The following is an 18,329-nucleotide window of genomic DNA, read 5'->3' on the forward strand; positions in this document are numbered from 1 at the left end:
CTCTACCTGTCACCAGAAACCTAGTTTTGCGCCAATAAATTTGCAGAGCCTTAGCGCTGACCTTGCCTTGCTTGTAAAACCCTCACTGAGCACACAGCAGCTCGATGCACCTGGCCAACCTCGCAGAGAAAAGCCCAGCTCCCCCTGCCAATGCTGCTGCATGCACCCCCCGGCACAAGCACCAACCTCCTGCACCTCACCCTAGTCCAGAAACAATTTTCCCATCCTTGGGAAAGTCTTTCCCAAGGTTTTTCAAGAGAGGCTATATACACAAAAGCTATATATACAAAAAACGACAGATTATTGCTCTTATTTAGTGCGATTTATCCCTCACTGGAAAACATCATCTGCCATTCTCCTCCCGCCTGTTAGAAGAGGTGTGACTGCACGTACCTTGTAATGTGACTCTGTCTCCTCTTCCTGAGTAGAGCTGGAGGGAGATGGTGTAGCAGACTTACTTCCCGGGGGCGATGGGGAGCCGTGGGTGACACCGCTCCGCATCCCCATCTGAGAAATCAGCTGCGACTGGCTGAGCGCGCTCATGGGCCCGGCCAGCATCCCGGGGCGGTTGAGCAGGGGCACTTGTCGGTTGGACTCGTAGGACGTGGCGTCCGAGTGCACCATCTCCTGGATCTGAGGTAGGAGAATATCACTTCGTAATTAAAAAATGTATTGACTGATCGGTTACATCGCCATTTAGTTGTTATACTGTCACACTGCCTCAGGGACCAGTGGCACCTACCAGGGGGCAGAAAGAAAAGTTCAGAAAGGAGCAACCTGGGGCCAAATCAAAGGGAGACGTGAGAGTGTCACCACGTCCTGGGAGTTTTGGAGGCTGACCCGGGGTGTAGGGACAAGCTCTGCTGGCGGTCACCGCCTGCTCTTCCGATTTTAAATATTGCTGTCGGTCCTGATCCCACTCAGAGGGAGTGTGGCAGAGTAACGACCAGAGAAGGGCAAAGAGACCTCCCGGCTGCCCGCTACGGTTTCGAGACGAGACGAGGAGAGGCGATGTAGGTGCATGCATGTGGGGAGAGAAGAGAGAGGAGGAAACATGGCAGAGCTGCCCCAAAATGCCCATTTATCCCTAATTTCCACTTCCCATAACGCAGGAGTGAGGGGATGTCTAAGGGGCCCATGGTGACTGATGGCACACAGCTGCAGGGACACGGGGACAGGGCACCGTCCACCAGAAGAAGGCTGCTCAGCCTTGAACGATTCAGGAGGAAAACAAAACACACACACATGGCTAACGAGAGGCGCTGAGTGCGAAGTTGGACAAGGTAGTAATATTTTGGGCATAAACCAAAGTGCCACAGGACAAACCAGAGTTTAAGTGGTTGGGTTGGGTGGGAACAGAAAAAACCCTTGCAAGGGCCAAGGGGGGCAGATCAGCTGGGCTGGGGACGGCCCCTGCCGTACTGTGGAAGGTTTGGGGCTGCCTCCGTCTGCTGAGCCCAGGCCCCAAATCCAGACCCCACATCCAGACCCATCCCTCTGACCCCGGTGGCGAGCCCCCGGCCCTGGGCTCCGAGCTGCTTCCTGCCGCACAGCCGAATCCAGCTGCGCAGGGAGGCAGCAGGAGGGAAAGCAAGCCCCGCTGAAACAGTGTTTTTTTCCCCTTTTATATTAATCTGATTAATGTTAACACAAGCTTAAAGACCCAGGCTTTATTTATTAACAACCTTCATTTCCGATAAGCCCGCTGAGGTGCAATCTCTCATTAACAGGGGAGGCTTGCCAACTCCATTAGCAGCACATACAGAAAGAAACCCAGGGAAGACCTGCGAGGGCTCGGCAGGCTTCAGAGGAAATAAATCCCAACGCAAAACCAGATTTAGTGCTGCAGGTCAGGAATCAAGAGCTTTGCACAACACCAGGCAGCACGCTCCGCTCTGCCTTTCGGATTCTCTGTTGGTAGAGGAGTGCGCGTTAGGGGAGCACACTCTCCTAGCTCTGCCCTTTTGCTGCATTAATTACAAAGTGCAGGGATTTAGCTTGCAGGAAGAAAAGCACACCTTGCATTTAAACAGTAGCAGGAGTTTGGCCAAGGCTGGCTCGGGGGCCGCGCTGCACTGCTGTCCTCACGCTAGCAGGAAAATGCATGTGTGCAAAAGCAGCAGGGCTGGCTTTGCTCCGCTGTGCAGCCAAGGAAACTCTCAGGTTCCTGATCCATGGGAAGTTTTAAGCACCCTTAAAAGCTGCCTGACTGCAAAGCTTTGGCCTTTCCTTGCAACATGCAACACATAGGAAATCCTGGCCAAAAAGACGTCGCGGGCGTGTATGCTGCAGCCACGCCTGCAAAGCAAGGTGGGGATGGACAGAGGGCTCCGGCAGTGCGGGGTGCATGGGAGAGGGGATTCCTGCATTGGCAATCCAATTTGCAAATGCCGCGGAAATGGCAAGGGTGGGACAGGTGGTGATGAGGAGCCTGCAAGGTGGCAAGGAGGGTTGGCACCCATTCGCCCTCAAGCAGCAGGCTCCTTCCCAAATTCTGGTGGAGGTAAAGGTATGTTTGTCTCTGATTTCGTTTGTTTAATCCAGACCTTTCATGCCCAAGGAGATCTGCTCGCTGCTAAGGAAAAGAATAATTGATTGTTCTTATTTTAAATTTAAATGAAGGAAAAGTTTAGAAGATGGGTGTTTTAGAAATGGGGAAGGCTATGAAATGTGGCCTAAAAAAATTTAAAAAATTTAAATAGCACATTCATATTTGCAGCCATGGCAGTCTCTTGGGTAAATACTGTATTAAGACAATTTTTCTGAAACTTTTATTATGTGGCCAATAGACCACAACGGCTCCATTTATCCATTAAATATGTAATCATACACTTTTTCTTTACAGTGCATGTTATTTATGCAACAGAGCAGAACAAGTCCAGGAGTGCAATTATGGATATGGGACACGTGCTGTAAATGCTTATGAAAATTCATAGGAAAAAAGGGAAACCTGAGCCCTGGCCCACAGCATCCCTGAAGAAGCCTCTTGCTGACAGCAACCCAACCGCACCAGCATTTTTCCTGGGACACCCCAAAGCCTCCTCCCATACAGTGGCCTGTATCTGTACATCATTAAAAAGAGACATTTTTACTTATAACCTTTGCTATAAATATAAACTTACAAACTTTGCTGGTTCTTTTCCCCAGTGCTCCCTTTCCCCCACCTCCAGGCTCTCTGGCCAGCGGGTCTGTCCAGGGAAGGGCAGGATCTGGCCCCACCATTTGCCACTCACTAAACTTTTCTCCATTTCCTATTTTTCAACAAAAAAATAGTTTTTGAAGCAAAAGGCCAGCTGCCCCCTGCCCAGAGCCCCTGCCCACATCTCCTGGCCCCCGTTCACTGCAGCACTGATGCTCTCAGGACAGAAGAGGGCGCACGGTGGAAAAGCCATTTGTCTTCCCCAAATTTAGCATGTTTAGGGTGGGAATGAAGGCGAGCCGCCCCAGCGCTCCTTCTGGGGGCTTTTTGGAGGTGACGGCCCTTGCTCAAGCTGGGGAAAATGTTAGTCCTGCTCTGAGACCCTGCAGCTCCTGAGCTGCTGCAGGGGTGTCAGTGTGCACCCAAAGTCGTGGACAACCCCAGACAGCCCCAAGGAAGGAGACACCTAGGGCAGGGCTCAGAGCTGCTCCCCTGCAGCAAATGGCCTTGCTAGGTCAGCAAATGACAAATGAAATTGTGACCATGGCAAAGCAGAGCACCCCAGCAATGCCCGCCACGAGGACGTGTTAATTATATACAAGTACGATTAACTCTGCCACCAGGAGGGCTGGTCCCAGAGCCGGGTCAGATCCTGCCCGCGCCATGCACCACTCGGTGCAACAAGGTCACTGTGCGACGCTGACACAGGCCCGGGGGGTATCTGCAGCCTCCACCGAGTAGCTGCTTTACATCTCAGCGGAGACAGGAGAGAAATGTGTTGTAGTCATAGCCGAAGTAATTAAGTGCATCTTACTTAGCAGATTCCCAAAGGCTGCGCTAACTCAAAGACAGCTTCTTTTTTTTCCCACAATATATATATATTTTTTAATGAATATGCATATCAGTCCTATAAAGGCTCCGGCTAATCCTAAGGAGAGAAGAACGGGTTGACAAACGGCACGGGCTCTGCGCTCCATGGAGAAGGACCAGCCACCCTTCTGCAGCGCGGGCACCCAAGCGCCGTTGTGATGAGGCTCAAGGCTGTGGTTTGGGAACCCTCGGGTCTGCTCCTGAGAACAAGCCATTACAATCACAAGCAACCAGGGAGAGAAATCAGCTGCTGAACAGCTTTGAAGCCAAGTTTTCCCAGCAGGCTTTTTCCTGTATTGAAGTTTAAATGTAAACGCATCACCATAGCTGAAATGCTTAAAGATGATTTACTTAAAAAAGAGAGAGAGAGGGAGAGAGGGAAGCTGATAAGAAAATATATCCCCAATTACCACCCCTCCTCTTCCCGATTTGTAACTGCTCCTAATAAACTTTCATGGTCTATGTAAAATGCTTTAGTGCGGTGACAAATTTCTGCTGGAATTTGAGATGTCTTGTTCAGAGTAATAGCTATCTCACACAGGTGCCCAGCTGCTATTGTAAAATCAGTAAGCATTTAATTGAAACAAATGACTATAATAATAGTACATTATCCCTGCAGGCTCATAGCCATAACAGTTTTAATTATTGAGTTAAGAGTCAAACTAATTTATCCTTTAAAGTAACAGCCACATCTTTGGTTCCACTGATCATCCTATTATGAATATGAGGGCAACAGTAGCAGAGGATTTAAAAAGGAAGCAGTTCATTTTGTAGAGGCTGGGGGGCACCCATCCCATGGCAGAGCCTTTCTGCATGCAGGGGGGGGTCCTGGCTATAGCTGTGCCTCCCCCTGGCATGCTGGGGCCGAGCATCCCCTGTGCACCAGGTGCCTGCTTTGGGTTTGGGCACAAGGACTTTTTTGGGAACTGTATCAGAGTTGCAGTTTTTCTTCATCGAACCCAGGAAGAGGTTTTACAGTTACAGGTTTGTAAGGAGCATCTCTGACTTCAGAGCCAGGCAACAAAGAGAGCGAATCCACATTCACGATGTAAAAAACATGTTTTCGTGGCGCAGACTTGCTCTAGGGCACATTTGAATGCACAGCTCTCAGTTTCACAGTTCTTCAGGTCACGGATGTGACCTGCCCTGCAGCCAGCACCCACCTCGGAGCATGGGTGCTCCCCACCCTCCCAGAGCCATCGCCAAGAAGAAGGGGCTTCATCTCCAAACACTTTCCCTCCTGCAGGTGGGACAGCACTGGCTCCCCAAATGCGTGTTGACACTTGTGGTTAGTTTACCGGGCCATGCAGAAAGCTCTGCACCTCTGTCATTTCTTGCCTACTTGCTGCACCATCCACAAATCTCCCTGGTGATTATTTAATGGTTTCAGTGGCAAATATATACTCCGGGAAGGAACAGTGACAAGCTGATCTACCACATGCATGTAACGTTGATTTTTTGCATTGTTTAACTTTCTCAATACACTTTGTGCTTCCAAGTCAAATGTCTTGCAGATCCCTAAATATATTATGATAACATTGTTACCTTTAGCACCCAAACCTGTAATCTCATCAAAAAAGATATCAAGTTAGTTTGACAAGATTTGTTTTCCATCAACCCATGTTGATTGGCATTAATTATATTACCTTCCCTTAATTCTTTATTAATTGAGGCCTGGATCTGCCACTCCATTATTTTGCTGAGGATTGATGGCAGACTGACAGGGCTGTAATTACCTGGGCTGTTCTGTTTCCCTTTTTAAATATTTGCACATTAGCTCTCTTCTCGTCCCCCAGAGCCTCCCCAGTATTCCAGGAATTACTGAGCATCAGCACCAGTGGTACCGAGAGCTCCTCGCTCAGTTATTTCAAGCCAGACAAACTAGCTCGATGTGCTAACTTAAAGAGGATTTGAGCAGATATATTTGAGAAAAGAAAGTTTTATGGTCTGCTTTAAATGCTACCTAATTTGAACCCCCGACCTTTCTAATTGATACTGGCAGCTTCAAACCTAGTGCTCGGGAGCATAAAGCACAAAGCCATGCAGCTGACCCCACGGCAGGCTCCCAGGGCTTCTCCTGGTTCAGTGGCATCTGTCTGTGTCCTCCAGATTTGCTAGAGGATAACAAATCCACTAGATTTGCTTCTAGTGCTGCTTAAATTGCTCCAGGTCTCTTCCAGCCTCGACCACCTCTGCACGAGCTGGTGGGGACTCAGCACCAATGCAGTTCCCCTCCTTAATCAAAGCAGCAGCGACCAGCATACTGTGTAGTTTAATAACAGTAACACCAAACCACACAAAAACCTTCCTAGCACATTAACGGCAGCTTTGTGCCACTGCCTAGGAGGAAGGGAGAGAGAAGCCTCCTATCTCCGTGGTCCTCGCCAGCAGCCTGGACCATGGCTCCACGCTCCTGCAAGCACTGTGCCTGAATGCGGCCTGGAAACTCAGGCTGTACATTCAGCATCCCCGACATTAGCTCAGTTATCCCTTCAAGTGAGAGGGAACTGCCTGTTTGTCCCCAAAGAGAAGCTCCCTGGCAGGTGGGAAAGGCAGGACGAAGGACTGGGCTTGGAAGGCACCTGCCTGGCAATCCGCCCCCAGCCCTGTGACGGTCTGTGACCCAGCGGCACGATATCCTGCTATTACGGGGAGAAAGAGTCCTCCGAACACAATTAACACCTCGTTATGAAGATTACTGTAACTTCTGGGTGAGAACAGTGGTGCAAAACAGGATGGAGACTGCTCGGCAAACGGGAAATATCCCTCATTAATATTCCCATCGCTCCCCGTGCTGGAAGGGCACAGCCAAGAGGCACAGAGCAGCTCGGGACGGCACGAACCGAATTCTGTTGTTTTCATGTGATACAACTGTCCATCACGGTCGTTCGCCAACAAGAGTAGGATCGTGGGCTTGTGCAGCAGAGGAGCCCACAAGGGGTCCAGCTGCCACTCCCGGGACGTGCCACCCAGGTGCCAGTCCAGGTGCCAGCACAAATGTATGGTTTGAAAGGCGCCTCTGGGTTTTGGAAGACAAACCAGGCTAGCTGCACCACTGTGCTCCATCCCAGCACCACCACACACCCGCACCCCAGCTGGCACATTGCTTCTTAAGACCAAAGTATTGCCAGGTTTCGGCCCATCCCGAATCCCAGTCCTGAAGGGGACGACTCCTGCAGCTGACCCTTGGCAGCCCCACAGCTCCCCTCGTGCTCCTTTTTTTAAAGTACATTATTTTATGGTTAAAGATCAAGCCTGATAATTCAGTAAACTTTTGCAAATCATCTGTTCCATTCATTTCTGGCGTGTTTTCTGAATACATTATTTATTGTTTTTTTTAAAACCACTTGTAGATGAAGGCAATTGCCACTCACCCAGGCATGACACCACCACGTCCCCAAAGCAGGGGCTAGAACTTCCAGGTAACAGGAAAATATTGAAGAGCACCAGGTCCCGAGCCCCCTGCCACCCCACAGGGGTATAAAGCTTAATGATTTGTCACATCCCTTTGTGTCTGCTGGCAAGGGCCAGCGAGAAGCAGCAAAGGGGGTGGATGAGAAATCCCTGCAGTGCGAGGCCTGGCGGGCTGAGACCCTCTGCGGGGGGAATTGTACGGGAGGAGCTGCTCCATGCCCACCCGCCTGGGGACACGAGGCGCAGTGGTGACATCGGTGTGGACCACGTTGCAGGGGATGCCAGCAGCGGGACAGCCAGATCCCATCGGGTACCACCTCCTGCCCCTGTGCTGTGGGTGCAGGAGGACTCCAGGGCTTTTGGGGCTGCTGCTGGAAGGTGTTTGTGGAGGGGGAGCCCCAGGACTGCCTCTGGGGGTCACAGAGTGCCGTGGTATGGAAGTCTTCGGTGCCTTCCAGCACGGAGTTGCAAAGCACAGGTTCAAAGCACGGTGCCCAGTGCCCTGCACACCCCACCTTGTGCAGCATGCATGAAGGGCAGGGTTTGGGGCCGAGCTGCAGCCCTCAGGTCCCACTGCTCCAAATGTCCCCGCGCTCAGGATGGCCGGAGGAGCAGACAAACCATCCCAGGCAGTGCTTTTATTGCATTATAGGGGTGAGGCAAAGCTATCCCCAGGGGAAGCAAGGGGAAAATCTCTCTAGCGTGAGACCTATTTATCCGTCCGATTTTCACAGAATCATTTAGGTTGGAAACGACCTTCAAGATGATCACATCCAACCATCAACCTGACCTCAAATTTTTCTTTAATTTTCGTTTTTAACTTTTTAATCCCAGGGATACAGGCAGGAAGGTGTATTCAGAATCCATGGTTAAAACCTAAGAAAATAAATGTCTCGATAGTGGGGCTTGCTGCATGCTTCCCAGGGTCACCTATTGCTGCAGCGGGTCCCTGGCCGTGCCTTGCAGGTCACCTCTGACTGCGGATCTGCTCCTCAGCCATGCGCTTCAGTGCTCATGGGGACCATCACTTGCCCTGCAAATCTGTCCCACAGGATTTGAGAAGCACGAACCGATTCCCAAGAAGCAGAGACCTAGTTTCATGCAAATGGCCCTCAGCCCCCCAAACCCTCCTCCTTCTTCCACGTGAGGGCATCTTCCAGGCTGCTCCCAACACAGCCGCCTCTGGGCACGTGTGGGCCACTCCATCACAGAGCCTTGCTGAGGTCACAGTGGCCACCACTGCCCCGCCTTTGCTGCGGGCCCTATAAAACAGGCCCCCTGCAGCTGGCCCACCACTCGCTCAGCGACTAGCTCCTCTGACAGCCGGCATATGCGGCAGGAAGACGACTAGAAGCAGAAAGGCGAGAAGCGGCCCTCCTTGGTGTGCGAGGACAGCAATGCCGTCCAAAGAAGCACCAAGAAGGAATGCAGTTAACATGAAGGAGATGTGTCGTGGGTGGAGGGATAGCGCCAGCAGCACAAGAGACACCAGTGCTCGAGAGACCTCTGGCGCGCAGCCCACAGACGCATATAAGCGGTACCACAGGTACCGCAACGACGCGGGGAACAGGCCGTCCCCTCAAACACCCAGCGACAGGGGGCCTGGGCCTTGCCATAGGCACAACGGTGGTGTGGAGCAAAGTCAGGAGCATCAGGCAGAGAGCCGTGGGGAGCAGAGGCGTGCCCATAGTCTGGAACGGAGCGTGGGACCCAGGCATGGCCGTAAAACAGACGGCAGCCTCGAACCCATGCGTGAAAATCAAGCTGACAGTGGCATGGGACCTGGGGGCGGAACTGGACGACCCTCTGGCTCGGCACCCTGGCCTGAAAACATTCCGAATGGAAGGCATCCCGTTTGGGGCAGTCCCGGGCAGAGACTGGCTTGTCCTCCTGCCAAGGACTGTGGAGCCCATGGAGATGAATCCATCGGAAGATGTGGAGGAACAAATGAAAGTGGATCCACCTCCACCAAAACAGACCTGGGACTATCCCAGCATGTCGTTGCTCTCTTCCATCCAAGAGCACCAACAACGTTGCAGGAGTGCCCGCCCAGCTCCCTGCTCGTTGCTCAGGCTCCATCCCAAGCATTAGCTTGGAGCCACCACACACCACAGATCCCGCAGGCTTTCCTGCAAGATGTCCCGGCAATAAATGGTGGCATCCCTTCTGCACAGAGCCTCGAGGAACAGCACAAGAGAGGACCCAGCTCCCTTCGGGCTGCTGCTCTGGGGTGACAGGAGGAGTCCCCGAGGGCCGCCATGCACCTTTAACATTTGTGAAAATAGACTGAGGGATGAAAATAGTAGTGTATAAGTGATTATAGGTGGCTAATTTCTTATATTAGGAGTGAGTTTCTATATCTGAGTAATTGGTAACAACCGACATGGAGAAGGCTGAGGTACTCAGCAACTTCTTTGCCTCCGTCTGCACTGGTAGATGGGCTTCCCAAGTCTTTCATTTCCCTGAACCAGCAGATGGAGGCTGGGGGATCAAAGTCCCACCCTCTGTAAGTGAAGAGCAGGTTCAAGACCACATGATGAATCTAAACAGGTACAGGTCTATGGGACCTGATGACATGAATCCCAGGGTCCTGAGGGAACTGGAAAGCCTCCCTCCATCTGAGCTGAAAAGTCCTGGCATTCGGGCGACGTCCCTGGTTGGAAAAATGGAAACATCATGCCCCTACTCTTCAACAATTAAAGAATTGAACAAAGAGCACTACGGTTCAACAATTAAAACAATTAGGAGACATTTCTTCTCGGAAAGAGTGGTCAGGCTTTGGAATGGGTTGACCAGGGAAGTGGTTGAGTCACCGTTCCTGGGGGTGTTGAAGGGAAGGTTGGACCTGGTGCTTAGGGACATGGTTTAGTGGGTGACATTGGTAGTAGGGGGATGGTTGGACCAGGTGATCTTGAAGGTCTTTTCCAACCTTAATTTTTCTATGATTCTATGATTCTAAGTTATTGCAGGTCTTGAATTACAGCTGAGCCTACTTTTTAAGATTTTGAACTGCTGAGTGGAAGTCCCACTTCGTGGGCTCTGCCTCTGCAAACACTTTGACACTCCTGGCACTCCTAGCAAGGCAGAGGGGCTGGCAAGACAGTAAGAATTCAATTTCTCAGAAAAGAATGGATTGGGCATCCATTTACGTTCCCTATGCAACAGATGACAAAGTCAAAAAACCACCACCAACAACAAAAAACTAAACAAACAAACGAAAACCTAAAACAAAAAAAATAAAAAGGACACAAAGAAGGAGCAAAATGGAGAAAGGAGCACGATGAGTACAGGAGATGGCCCTTCTACCATCCAGAAGCACAGTGGGAGCAGCCTTGCACTGAATCGCGCCCTGTCGCGTGTCCCTGTCCCTGTCCCTACCAGGACTGAGCATGTCCCCAGCCCGGCAGAGGGGCAGGGACCTTAAAATTAGGTGGAGAAAGACACTGGGCAATGCAGGAGCTGTGCAGCTCCTGGGCTTTGTTCCTGGGCACCTCTTGCTCCCTCGGGACCCTCAGAGGCAGCCCCACAGCATGGCAGCACCCCGGCCATGCCGGCCTCACCAGCTCCCGCGGCGTCTCCCAGCTCCCATGGATTACTGGGGCCTTTCTGCACAGCGCGGTTCACTTCGCTTTATGTCTCTCCTGGCTCTTCGCAGACGTTTCAGATATTGCATTCACATAAAGCAATATACTCAAAAGTAATGACAGGCCTCCGAGTTTTATTGCACAGAGCATTAAAAAAGAAGAGGAAGAAGAAGACGAAGAAGAAAAAAAAAAGAAGCAATTTTGGAACACAACAGGAAAATGGGAAGACTACACAGAGAAATCATCCCTGTGGGACTAAACTCTGTGAATGAATTTTAAAAGCTTTTTTTTTTTTTTTTTGATCGGAAAGTTTAACAACCCACTTTTCAAGTACCACAAGAAATGCCGGCAGTATGAGGAAGAGCCGAGTCCCCCAGCGCTGGTACCACACCTGCACACAAAGCACATCACCTCCCCAGCACACCTGCAGTGAGCTGCTCCCTTTCTGACCCCCAACTTCGTGCCCCTCTGTGGCCGAGTGCGGCTGGGATTATCGTGCTGGCTTGTAATAAGTGTTTCGTAAGAGTCACTTATGATCAGGAAGACCATCACCCAGGGAAGGAGGATGCTTCTGAGGCTGAATGCTGGATGAGAAACTACTTGTGTTTGAAAATCCAGCTCTGCCAGAGCCGTGTGAGACAGGCGAGCGAATGCCCTGCCCATCAGCTCCCCGCCGGCAGAACGCAGATCTGCTCTGCCGAGGGGAACCTCCGCGAGCAGCAAGCTCTGCGGTGACTTTGCTGCATCACATAAACCGTTAGCAGAAGGCACAGTCTGTTATTTGCTCGTCTTTAATTAGAGCAAATGCTAAACACTTTTAAAATAGGTGCAAAAAGCCCAAATGATGCTGTATGCACAAAACTAATTGCAGGAGGTAGCAGAGAAGAGAAACTTGAGCGTCGGCTCCTGCCACGAGAGCCAGATGTGGTAACTCCTGTTCTGACTCCTGCCAACAGCAAACCTTTCTCATTTTTTCAGTAGCTAATATAACCACAGATGCTATTCCAGCACAAATTACAGACACGCAAAACCCAACATAAATGCAGAATTAAAGCTACACAGCGTTTGGGAGTGTTTATTTAGGCTCCTGCACCAACCTTAACCTGAGGTGCTGCACTGCCTGCGCTGTGCAGTAGGTTTTACTGGGTTAGCTGTGTTGCATTAAGGACGGGCGAAAGGCTGCTTGGTCCAGCAGTGTGCCTGTCCTACTGGGCCTCTTTGTGATGGATAACAGGCACCCAAGAGATTCCTTTCTCTCTTTCCAGCATTAACAGAGCCAACTCCTGGATGTGAACGACGCCGCATTTAACGAGGCTTGGCTCTGCCCAAACTGGATTGTCACAGTAACGGGCACTCCTACCTCTAGTCTTCATTTAATGCAGGAAACGGTTGGGATTTGGGCCAGCGAAACCACTTCCCTCCCAAAACATATAACCCACTGGTGGAAAACCTCGAGTAATGCATGACCCCATTACAAGTTTGATTTTTTCCACCGGGATTACAAGCCAGCACTGGGGAGCTTGATCAATGGAGTCCCAGGGTTCAATCAATAAATGTCAATGACAACATACTGCATTACACTGATGCCACACATTTATCAACTTAAATAACTCCAGCCACCCACAGGCAGAGGCACTAGAGCAGCACCTGAAGGCTCAGGGTAAGGCTGGAGGCTGCCTGGGACAGCCCCGGCCCCTGCACCAGCTCCTCCTTGGCTCCAGACCCATTGCCCTGACCTGAGAGATGGGGCACGGCCCACAGGCAACGGGAACATCTCCAGTAGGATCTCTGAAAGCAAGCGAACCATGCAGCAAGGACGGGACGTGAGGAAGGGCGACCACAGAAAATATTCGCCGTCGGAAGGGCTGGGCACCTCCACGGGGCTCGTGGCTGATCAGGACTCAGCTCTCCCTGCTCTGAGGACATCGCCGTCCCCTTTCACCTCCCCTCCAGGTGCCACAGCACAGGGCTGCTCCCCTCGCACCGCTGGAAGTGAACGTGCCTGTCTCCTGCGGAAAAAGCACTTGGTGAGCTTGCCAAGGAGAAAAGCCCTCTGTCATCAGGACGTCTCCCACAACAACTCGGTTCTCCCAAGTTTCAGCTGTTTCCACTACAGCTCAGCCACGTGCAAGGAACTCCGCGGCAGCACAAAGCCTTCCTACGAGTTTCCAAGAGAAAAGCGTTCTGCTTCCAATTCCACTTTGATAGTTTTCTCCCAAACTCAGCAAACCCCACCGGGTTGCTGTTCTGCTCTAAAACAAATGCAGCAAGCTCAGCTCGAACTTCGGCGTTTTATCGACACACGTCCTTGCATTCAAACAAAAACTTAAGGCTGCTTATAGGAGATGACTGCCAAAAACTCGTACCACTTTTGCAGGCATGTTTTCCCAGAGCGGACAGCACTTCCCAAGTAGCCGTAAGAGCATCAAAGAGGACACGCAGCAGCAGACAGACCCGGGAGGAGCAGGACTCCGGGATCCTGACCCCTGGGGAGGGGTTTGGCCTCGCTCTGAGCATCCTCAGCTCTGAATGCGAAATGTGCAGCCCCCTGCAGCCCAGGGCCGCGGTGCAACTGCTGTGTCACCACAGATGGAGTGTGCAAGGATGGGCAATTTCTGCACTTGCAATTTCCTGGCATGTAGAAAACGAAGAAGAAATACATCACCTGGGAAGAAAGGGTTACTGTTCGATCGAAAATTAATGCACTCAATTCTGAATTAACATGTGGGATAATTAAAACCATCTTTCCAATGAATTTATTATAGGATATACAAAGCTAATTATAAATTCTCTGTTGCTTAATCCCTTGCAGTTTGCTAATGCAGCGTTGAAATCTCTTTGGCCACACTTGTTTAAATTATTCATTAGACACAGCAACAGTTGTGAACTGTAATTTAAATTGGCATCTCATGAATATTCAATTAATACAATAAACACCGGAATGTTTTACTGCACGCTGCTCGATAGTTTGTGCTCGAGCCTGTGTTTACACATTTTTATTTACTCTTTTTGAAGGTGTTACCTATTTATGTCACTGATTACAATGAGAATTAAAAAGTCCCACTCATAAATATTTGTGTCGTTGCCTTAAGAGAGACAATACAATTAGGCAAAACTTGCCTAGTGATAATTAATACTGGGTGGATATTCTTTCCCTCCTGTTTGCCTCCGAGCATGCAGCGTGCCCTGAGGTGGCACCCATGGGTGCCCCGCGCGATGCTCCGCTGCACAAGAGGTGGAAGTGGGGAGGCAGAGCTGTAAATATTTACTCCCCCATCTTGAGTCTTGCCAAAAGACTGGCCAAAATTAGGAAACAAAATGCAGCTGGAAGTAAGCTCCCTGGGCGCGGTAGCCTGATGGCACTCTTGTCTTTTGATGGGGTGTTTTTAGCAGCAGCGCTCAAAAAATAATGATCAAGTGGCTGTATAATTCAGTGTGGTTTTCTATTTTAAGACTGAACTTTTTCATCTCAAAGCACAGTCCTGCTCTGAGCAGAGGCTGTAAGAGTGGCATCGCGGGATGCTGCATCTGCGGCTTTTCAGCGGCACCACATAACGTCGGCTTAGTTTGTAAGTTAAAACATTTCCCCCCCCCACTGCCACTCCTGCCAACAAGGGCGGGTGACGTGAGAGCCAAGGGAGTAGAGATGCAGTAGCAGCAATTCGGCATTGCACGGGGCTGCCGAGTATTTTCTTGGGCAAATCCTTGGATTTGAATGCACTGGAGCGCTGCGGGATGCTCTGCCGGGCAGAAGGAGATTCCCACCTCCTCGGCACTGCAGGGACAAAGATCACCATGAGCCACGCTGGTCAATGGGAGAGCAGCTTCTGCAGCCAGGTCTAGGGAGCTTTGCTTCCAGGAAAAAAAACAGCCAGGACATTCTCACGTACACAGCAAAGTTGGTCTGTTTGCTTCATTACACAGTTATGACTGCACCAAGGCATTTGAATGGCCTTAGGGTCACTTGAAGGCTTTTATGCCCAGTGTCAAGGACAGCAACTTCCATATGTGCTTCTGCCCATGACAAGCTATCCACATTTTCATACCCCTGGAGGGCATTCACAGGTACCGCCGGCAGACGCCTGCAAGTTTTTTCTACCTGCTGTGACTTTCTTCCACTGTCAGACACGGTGGACTCGTGCCAACAACCCACGGCTTCGCTGGCAATACCCTGCCAAAATCTAACACCCACAATTGTTCAGACCCTGGTAAGAAATTTCAGGCATTAACATATTTTTGTACTTGCTGCTTTTTTTAAAGTATGGCTTCACCATGGGACCCAACATTCAGCACAGCACTTGCTTGTCGGGATCTGAATTTGACTCCCCATGAGAAGATGAACTGCATGAAGTTCAACAAGGCCAAGTGCCGGGTCCTGCACCTGGGCTGCAACAACCCCAAGCAGAGCTACAGGCTGGGAGATGAGTGGCTGGAAAGCTGCCTGGCCGAGAAGGACCTGGGAGTATTGGTGGATAGTCGGCTGAATATGAGCCAGCAGTGTGCCCAGGTGGCCAAGAGGGCCAACGGCATCCTGGCCTGTATAAGAAGCAGTGTGGCCAGCAGGTCGAGGGAAGTGATTGTGCCCCTGTACTCGGCTCTGGTGAGGCCGCACCTCGAGTACTGTGTTCAGTTTTGGGCCCCTCGCTACAGGAAGGACATGGAGGTGCTCGAGCGAGTCCAGAGAAGGGCGACCAAGCTTGTGAGGGGTCTGGAGAACAAGTCTTACGAGGAGCGGCTGAGGGAGCTGGGCTTGTTCAGCCTGGAGAAGAGGAGGCTCAGGGGCGACCTCATCGCTCTCTACAGTTACCTGAAAGGAGGCTGTAGAGAGGTGGGGGTTGGTCTATTCTCCCACGTGCCTGGTGACAGGACGAGGGGGAATGGGCTAAAGTTGCGACAGGGGAGTTTTAGGTTGGATGTTAGGAAGTACTTCTTTACCGAAAGGGTTATTAAGCATTGGAACGGGCTGCCCAGGGAGGTGGTGGAGTCACCATCCCTGGAGGTCTTTAAAAGACGTTTAGATGTAGAGCTTAGGGATATGGTTTAGTGGAGTACTTAGTGTTAGGTCGGAGGTTGGACTCGATGATCTTGAGGTCTCTTCCAACCTAGAGAAATCTGTGAATCTGTGAAGATTATTCTCTCCTCTATTCCCCTCTGTGCATGGCAGGAACCACGATCTCCTCTATCAACTTTACACTCTTTTTTTTTTTTTTTAAAACTATTCCTCTAAGACAAAACGCTGGCCTGGCATCTCTTAATAGTGGCTTGGTCGCTGGCAGCTCCTCTGTTTGTTTCCAACCTTGATTTCCAGTGACAGAGAGCACGCGACTGTCACGCTCTTCTGTAGCGGTGCCTCCTGCTGCAGAGCAGCCGCCTGCGAGTCAGCGGAGGGCCGTGCACCCGCTGCACTTCCCCACAAATTAGTAAGCGATACCCTGGCTTGAATTGCAAGGGGCTTTCAAGAATAATCAGTGTATTTCTGCTGGTGTTTCTTCAAGCTGTTTCTCATGTACTGCAGCTGGCATCTTGTTTCAACCTTGCGGTAGAACAGAGGAAATCATGACACTTTGTACTGCTAATGCCTTTCTTTTTTGATCCATGAATAATTTTCTCTGCCCCTGCAGCGTCTCTCCCGGAATACCAAAAGCCAGGCAGCCTCCTGTAACCACGCGGCTCAGCTCTGACGTGAGCCTCGGAGCTGCCGCGCTCCGTGATGTCAGCGCCTGACTCAGCCCCGCTCCCCCTTCTGCTCCCAGACCCGGGCTTTGGGTCCCCGAGGAGGGGCTGAGCTCCTGCAGGCTCTGCCGCAACTCCCCCAGCCCTGCAGTTTGCATTCACACGGACTGGAAACTGCTCCTGGCTCCGTTCAGCTCGCAGCTTCTTCTTCCCGACCCCAGATGAGACAGATCCCCTTTTGCTCCCGCGGGACCTCCCAGCCTCACAGACAATACAAACGTTTTCTTTCCAGGTTCTTGCTCAAGGCCCCAGGATCGATGCAGAGTTCAAGCTGTCCCTTATCCCCTCCACGGCTGCACATGACCGGACCTTCTCACACCGGTAATGCTATCTGCCAGGGTGTCCTGGTACCTCCCCAAACTCCTTGACATCCCTTACCCCTTATCCAAGGGCAGGATACGTGCTGGCTGCATTCATGTCCCCAGAGGATGCTCCCTGCCTGTGAACGCAGCTAACCCGCCCCCCAGGGCAGAGCTGCAGCACTGCGCAGCCCGGCACTGCCCACGGCAGGACCACGCTCCCCGCTTCAGCTGCTCCTTGCCCTGTTCATGGCTCGTGGCTCTTCGGTGTGTTGCAAACAGACAGAACACGAAGCAGTTTATTAACCTTCACTCGCTACATGCAACTGTTCCTCTCGGCTGAATAGCTGGAAAAATCAACATCTGTGCAAATGCAGGCACCTAAAATGTGGACTAGTGCATCGGAGCTGGGTATCCAGCTCTCCCCAAATCCCCGCAGAGACACATGCTCCATCCCACAGCAATATTTCAGGCAGGTCCAATGGGCTACACTCCAGAAGAGCCTCTGCCTCTCCACTGCCACAGAAAGCTGGGTGACTAATTCAGGCTGGGCGAGGGACTCCCACCCCGTCTCTCACTCCACAAGGCTGGCTTATTGCCGTTGGCATTTTCCAGATTCGCAATGTTTCTAACAAAATGGCCAGGCTCATTGCTTAGCAGTTTTTCTGTTCATGACTCAACCTGACACTGCCCAGCACCTGGCAACCTTATTCTTGGCTTCAGATGCAAAACCTGGTATTTCTTTGTATTTGTTTATTTTTTCCCCTAAGGACTCTGTAAGCTACTATCTCTTAAGAACTTTTCAAAACTCCCTTGTCACACCCTCCAGCACTGTCTATACTCAGTGCCTCTAGCCCCATCTCCATCACGGCAGCTGATTTCTCCTTTCTGTCTGCATGTTTTTGGTCTGTTGGGCTTTGAAGCCACCTAAATGTCCATTTGCAGTGTGGCCAGGTGCCCTCAGTTTTCCCCACGGAGTGCTATGCAGGTGTTGCTGTATCAGCCCTGAGCTGGCAGGCACAGGTCCTCTGGAAGCGCCCCTGAGCCACGCTCCCAGCTGAGGCTTTGGGCCATAAAGCTGAGCTTTGTGCGCAGAAGCTTGTTACAACCCCATAAACAAGACGCCGCTCACGTCTCGTGTGCTTAGCGGCGCTGTTGGCTGCCCTATTTCCACGCTGAATTTTGCAGAAATCTGCTATGCTCATGTTAAATACTTGCATTTCTATCCAGTGATCAACACAAGGAAGAAGTGAGCTAGAAAAAGGTTTCTTGGAGGAAATATTAAGCCCA

General features: G+C 51.1%; 1 protein-coding gene across 3 annotated transcripts in view; it reads right to left on the reverse strand.

The window, feature by feature from the left end:
* The window catches only part of TOX2 (TOX high mobility group box family member 2), a 136,919-nt gene that overhangs the window by 22,913 nt on the left and 95,677 nt on the right, over positions 1–18,329 (reverse strand). For all 3 annotated transcript variants that reach the window (XM_080557880.1, XM_080557878.1, XM_080557879.1), the window contains exon 4: positions 394–633. In XM_080557880.1, coding sequence (XP_080414006.1) covers positions 394–633 — 240 coding nt within the window. The remainder of the gene's footprint in view (positions 1–393; positions 634–18,329) is intronic.

The sequence above is a fragment of the Anser brachyrhynchus genome, assembly GCF_964034855.1.
Source record: "Anser brachyrhynchus genome assembly, chromosome: 16".
NCBI lineage: Eukaryota > Metazoa > Chordata > Aves > Anseriformes > Anatidae > Anser > Anser brachyrhynchus.